Genomic DNA, 6,039 nt, shown 5'->3' with positions numbered 1-6,039 from the left:
TACACCAGTTCCAATGTGCAGAACTTCACCACTTCCATCAGAGTCACTATGGCTGGTTATGAGTTAGGCAGAAGACTGAACAGAAATTTGAGGTTGGGCTGATGAGCTGACAAAGAGAGTTCGGTGGACAGGTGGGGTTATACTTAAATCCCCAAACCAATGAGAAGGTTCATGGAATGTCACTGCTGGCTGACTGGAGCCCTGTCTATACCATGTATCAACAGTGGAGCTGAAATGGTGGTAGCAGTGATGGGAAACCATAGGGAAAAGACCCCAGTGTAGACAACAGCCCATTTCTAGATGTAGGAATTACATGAATTGAGGAGGCTTTTGTATTGAAAGAGGAGAGAACATTTGGCTGAAGTTTCTTTGGGGCTTTGTTTACACTGTGGAACTAGGCAGCAGGTTCCTGGAACAGTTGTTATCCAAAGCTGGGAACTGTTTTTTTGGCTGCTGCTGAAGGTTGATATGCGGATAAAGATGGGGTAAATTGTACTTTTCCTTTCAAGGGCTAGTGATTTAAGTAGCCAAAACCAGAAACCAATATAACCCCTTGCCAACCATGGCGCTATTCTGGAAAGTGTGGGGCTATAAACCAGCTCCTTCTCTCCTGCTCGTCACAATTTCTTTGTACTGGACCCCATCCTCCCCTGGAAGAGCTGATCTAGTGCCTCAATGGAAGGTTTGTGGACAGCTCCACTGGCAGCACTGATTCCTTCCTCCTCTCTTACAGGTCGGAGAGATGACACAAGAGAACTCCATTCTGCTTCACTTGCAGAGTTTACAGCTGCCCTTTCCTGACACCTGGAAGTATGGGATTTTGGCATTAGCCATTGTCCTGGGTTTGGTGGCTCTAACCATTTTAACCTGCCAAATGCGCCAGTGCCAGAAACTGAGAAAACTTGGGAGAAGTAAGTACCAGGCAACAGTACACACCAGCCACAAAAAGTCTCTGCATCTTTGATACTTCACCGTTAACAAAGGACCTTCACACGGGAGCAAACTGAAGGACCGAGCACAAATGTGTCAAGACAGACATTCTTATCCTTCAGACTGCAAGCTCTTCAGGGCAGGGACTACCTCTGCCTACGAGTTTGTACTGTGGAAGCCTTTGGTGCTCCCACAATGTGCACATACAAGGGCTTCCTGCCTCCCAGCCCGTTTCCTCTTCTTGATTCCACAGTGAGGCTGTAGTGCAGAATTCACAAAATGTATTCCTTGCCAAAGGACGACAGGAGAAGGGCTCTATTCCAGCTTACCTGGAGCTCTTTTCATCAAGACAGACATGCCAGAGGAAGGAACAAAGTAGGAGTTTTATCAATCATGTCTGCACTTACTGAGCTCCCAAAGTCTTATCTCAGGATCAGTATAGTGGCACAAAGACAGCTGCACAAAGCAAGAGGGAATCAGCTCCCCGCTTGGCTCTATCTTCCCTACAGGGTGCAAAGAAGCACCAGGGCTGGGATTAATGCCCTTCTGGAGGACTCTCCCTCCTTTATGGGCATTAAGATAAGCAAATTTGCTAGCCCTGCTGGCCTTTTTTGAGGTGTATTTAAAATGTAATTGACGCCACATGATGGGGGCTAGGGCATTTCTGTACCGGAGCCAAATTTGGGATTTCAATCTCTGCCAAGAGCATTTCCCATTTAGATGGTGGGGAGTAGATAAGAAATGCCACTTAAAATGTTTCCTAGGGCAGTTTGAACAACTTCCTGCTTCAGAACAATTTCCTGCTTTAGAATAACTCCATATGGGGAGACAGGGCAGGGTTAAGTGGGAGTGAGGGGCAGTGCTGCCCCCCTCCTCTACTACAAGCAGAGGGAGAGCTCCCTGTACTCTCCTTGGCTTGGGGGAGCACCTCACCTCCTCCCCTGGTGCCGAGATAGAACTCCCTGCCACTCCCGCTTCAATCTACTTTAACCCCTGGGACAAGGTTACATGCTAGAACTGGGTTTTCCATAAGAGTCCCAAAATGCAGCAGCTTATTCTGAGTGTCCCTCTGCAATCTTGATCCAGTTGTCCCCAGGCAGCACAAAAGTAATCACCCTCTTGCAGCAGCAAAGCTCTATGTTCATTAACTTGCCTAATCCCCCTCCGAGATGGGCAGTGGAACCTGATTCCTTCTGTTAATACAAAGTAACCTCTATGTGTGAGATGAGAAAGGAGGGTTAGGAAACTTCTCCTTATTGAACACATGTTGCTTACTGGTTCTTCCCCTTACAATGGCTCATTGCACCCTGAAACTCCAGGGCACACTGGATGTACCATCACTCCAGCCAGCAACTGCTTAGATTTCACCAGCCCAGAGACATTAGCAAAACTTCCTCCCACGTCCCACCTGTTACAGCTTGAATCAGCTCATTTGTTACCTCACCCCCAGAGAGACACTGGTCTTAGGGCCACTTCCTTATTGCCAAGCCTGACACTTCTAACTTCCTATTCACCCCAGTCTCATCAATCTTAGTGTGCTTGGATCATTTTTTACAAGTAAAGAAACAATATTCTCTCTTTCACATATGCCCTTTCTTCCCCTTTCCTTCCCTGCCCCTGACAAGTTCAGACACTGACCTGAAATGTTAAGATAATCACGGAGTTTGATTTTCCCTGTATGGGATTATCAAATCTTGAGCTTTATGTGAGTCTATTTTCCTAGAATTCTCTGATTTTCACTTTTGTCCTAAATGGGTAGCAAGCCACCCCATGAAGTTTGGGATATAGGATGTTCTGTACCTGCTGAGACCTCTGGCCAATACCTCGACTATGGCATTGATCCATACTGGATCCATCAGAGGAAAGGAATCTCCCCAGTAATGGGTTGCTAACTGCAGGGTTGTACCTGGAGGGGAAGAGAAGGTGATGGTGAACTCCTGTCCCATTCCTGCAACAACTCAAAATCCTGGCCAGGCTCTTAAAGCAACTAGTGATTTTAAGTGGCTTGATTTTTAGGTGTCCAGTTTGAAGGATCTGATTTTCAGAGGGCAGGTCCTTGGCACTTCTGAAACTCTAGCTCTTTGAAAGGTATCTCAGATTAGGCATCCAAAAATCACTTTTGAAAAACCCTGGCCCCTGGCTTTATATTTACAGATGCCATCTCCAGGCTGCTGCACTAATTTCTGCTGTTGTTCCCACAGAGAAGAAATACCTTAGTGAAGCCTGTAAGGACACAAAGGTGGAGAATGGCATCCTGGGGGATAAACTGCGACCAGCTGTCCTTGACATTGCTAAGCAGAGCCTTCCTGATGTCAAGGCAAGTGTGCTAACCCCAGGGCACCTGCAGAAGGTCAAAGGTGTTTTTCTGATTACAAAACAAAAGGGTCAGAATTGAGAAGTGGTTGACCAATTTCCAAAAGGCAAAATACTCTACATCCTAAGGGGGCTTCTCTTCTGCTAAGATAAATGGGAAGCAAGCAGATGCTGAAGGAAAATCCCATGTTTCCCAGGCTTGGCTAATCAACAGCACAATTATAGAAGTGACTGGGACACAGTAAAGGGAGATTTCTAATCCCAGTTAGAGTTGAGCATGGTGTGACTAATGCTGTGGAAAGATTCTTCACAGTCTTCTAGGGTACTTCCATCTTCCTGACCTCCAGCATCCCATGTTAATCAAACCCTGAGCCTCTCTCAAGAGCAAAAAACAAACTGAGTTCAATTATATTAGGCCTGTGATGATGGGGAGAAAAAATCCTATAGGTATGTGGGGCTGACACCACTAAAGTTATTTCCCTTATTATCTAATCCAGATTTGAATCTAGTTTGGACCTAGGAATAAGAAGCCAAGGCATTAAACTACTGCGACATCAAGTTTCTCTTTTCACTGGCCCCATTCAATCACATTATTCTCTCTGGGATTGCAATCCACACTATACAATGATGCTGTACTTGGGTAATTACTCCCCACCATACTCAGCCTCCAAGGGAGAGGAGTATTGCTGGAGAGTCTACATACTTCTGGGAGCTCAATTCAACTTGGATCTCTCCTCTGTGAAGCTGTCGGGGGGTGTCAGCAGCTCCAACTGGAAATGACATGACACTCACTTTTAGCAACGAGCCCTGGAGAAGAACCCTTTCCTCCATTTCCTAGAGCTTTCAGAACTGCAGGTGGGCATGAGAGAGTCAGGGGCTAGGAGAGAGGTAAGATACAGAAGGAGCAATATCTGGGGAGCATAAAGGAGAACTTTCTTCTGTTTGATTACAGTCTTGATTTCTGTTTCCTGTTTGTCTCTCTGCCTCTTATTCCCTCCTCTGAGAAGCCTTTGTTCTTACTTGAACACTCACTAATCTCCCCCTTCTCATTTCTTTCTGATTCCCTCTCCACTCACTTAGTACCCTCTCTGCTTACCACAGCAGATGCCATTTCTGCCATGGCCAAAGGGGACCTGAATTGCTGTGGTTCATGGTGAGCTTGTGGAGATTCCCAGCCAGTTAGACCTCTCTGGGAGAGAAGTAACAGCAAAGCTCTCAGGCCTGGTCTACACTACGTGTTTAAACCGATTTTAGCAGCATTAAACCGATTTAACGCTGCACCCGTCCACACAACGAGGCCCTTTATATCAACATAAAGGGCTCTTTAAACTGGTTTCTGTACTCCTCCCCGACGAGAGGAGTAGCGCTGAAATCAGTATTACCATATTGGATTAGGGTTAGTGTGGCTGCAAATCAACGGGATTGTCCTCCAGGCAGTATCCCACAGTGCACCATTGTGACCGCTCTGGACAGCAATCTGAACTCGGATGCACTGGCCAGGTAGACAGGAAAAGCCCCGCGAATTTTGAATTTCATTTCCTGTTTGCCCAGTGTGGAGCTCTGATCAGCACGGGTGGCGATGCACTCCCAAATCCAAAAAGAGCTCCAGCATGGACCGTACGGGGAGATACTGGATCTGATCACTGTATAGGGAGACAAATCTGTTCTACCAGAGCTCCGTTACAGAAGACGAAATGCCAAAGTGTTTGAAAAAAAATCTCCAGGCTACACAGTGCTGCATGACAAGCGTAACAGAAAGCCAAAGAATCAAATGGACTGAACCGGTTTGTAAAACAGATTGTATAAAATCGAGTGCACACGGCCACACTAAGCACATTAATCGTGCTGTGCATCATGTACCGAGGCTAGCGTCGATTTCCGGAGCGTTGCACGTGGGTTAGCTATCCCTAGCTATCCCATAGTTCCTGCAGTCTTCCCTGCCATTGGAATTCTGGTTGAGATCCCAATGCATGATGGGGCAAAAACAGTGTCGCGGGTGATTCTGGTAAATGTCATCACTCAATCCTTCCTCCATGAAAGCAACGGCAGACAATCATTTCGCGCCCTTTTTTCTGGATTGCCCTGGCAGATGCCATAGCATGGCAACCATGAGCCCGTTTGCCTTTTGTCACTATCACCATATGTTGTACTGGATGCCGCTAACAGAGGTGATACTGCAGTGCTACACAGCAGCATTCATTTGCCTTTGCAGGTAGCAGAGATGGTTACCAGTCATTCTGTACCATCTGCTGTGCCATTGTAAACTGGCAATGAGATGACGGTTATCAGTCATTCTGTACTGTCTGCTGTTGTCATGGTGCTCCTGCTGGCCTTCGCTGAGGTCGGCTGGGAGTGCAAGACAAAAATGGGAAAGACTCGCGCGAGTCAATCCCTCCTTTATGGTTTCTAAAAATAGAGTCAGTCCTGCCTAGAATGTGGGGCAAGTGTATTAGAGCCAGTGCATCAGAGAACCAGAGAGCACAGCTGCTCTTGTCAGATCGAGACAGGGCGAAGACGAATCGAGAGGGCTTGCGGCCAGCTGGTGCGGGGGATAGACCGGAGAATCACACTGTACCAGGAAAGGCAGTCTACGTGATTGGAGACTCTTTATTGAGAAGAATAGACAGGCCTGTAACTAGACTGATCGGGAGAACAGAAGGGTGTGCTGTCTGCCAGGGGCTAAGGTACAGGATGTGCCATGAGGCTGAAAAGGATCCTAGCGGGAGCGGGAAAGAATCCGTTGATTGTCCTTCATGTGGGAACGAATGATACGGCTAGTCCATCGCTGGACTGTAT

General features: G+C 47.0%; 1 protein-coding gene across 1 annotated transcript in view; it reads left to right on the top strand.

Annotated features, from left to right (window-relative positions):
* Positions 1–562: 562 nt before the first annotated feature.
* LOC116837289 (synaptotagmin-1-like) overlaps positions 563–6,039 on the top strand; it is a 31,678-nt gene continuing 26,201 nt past the window's right edge. The window contains exons 1-3 of the mRNA XM_075065830.1: positions 563–580; positions 734–911; positions 3,132–3,247. Of these exons, the coding sequence (XP_074921931.1) occupies positions 563–580; positions 734–911; positions 3,132–3,247 (312 nt within the window). The remainder of the gene's footprint in view (positions 581–733; positions 912–3,131; positions 3,248–6,039) is intronic.

This window comes from Chelonoidis abingdonii, chromosome 4 (genome assembly GCF_003597395.2).
Source record: "Chelonoidis abingdonii isolate Lonesome George chromosome 4, CheloAbing_2.0, whole genome shotgun sequence".
Classification (NCBI taxonomy): Eukaryota; Metazoa; Chordata; order Testudines; family Testudinidae; genus Chelonoidis; species Chelonoidis abingdonii.
The sequence above is the reverse complement of the archived record's forward strand: the minus strand, read 5'-3'. Positions and strand labels throughout refer to the sequence as shown.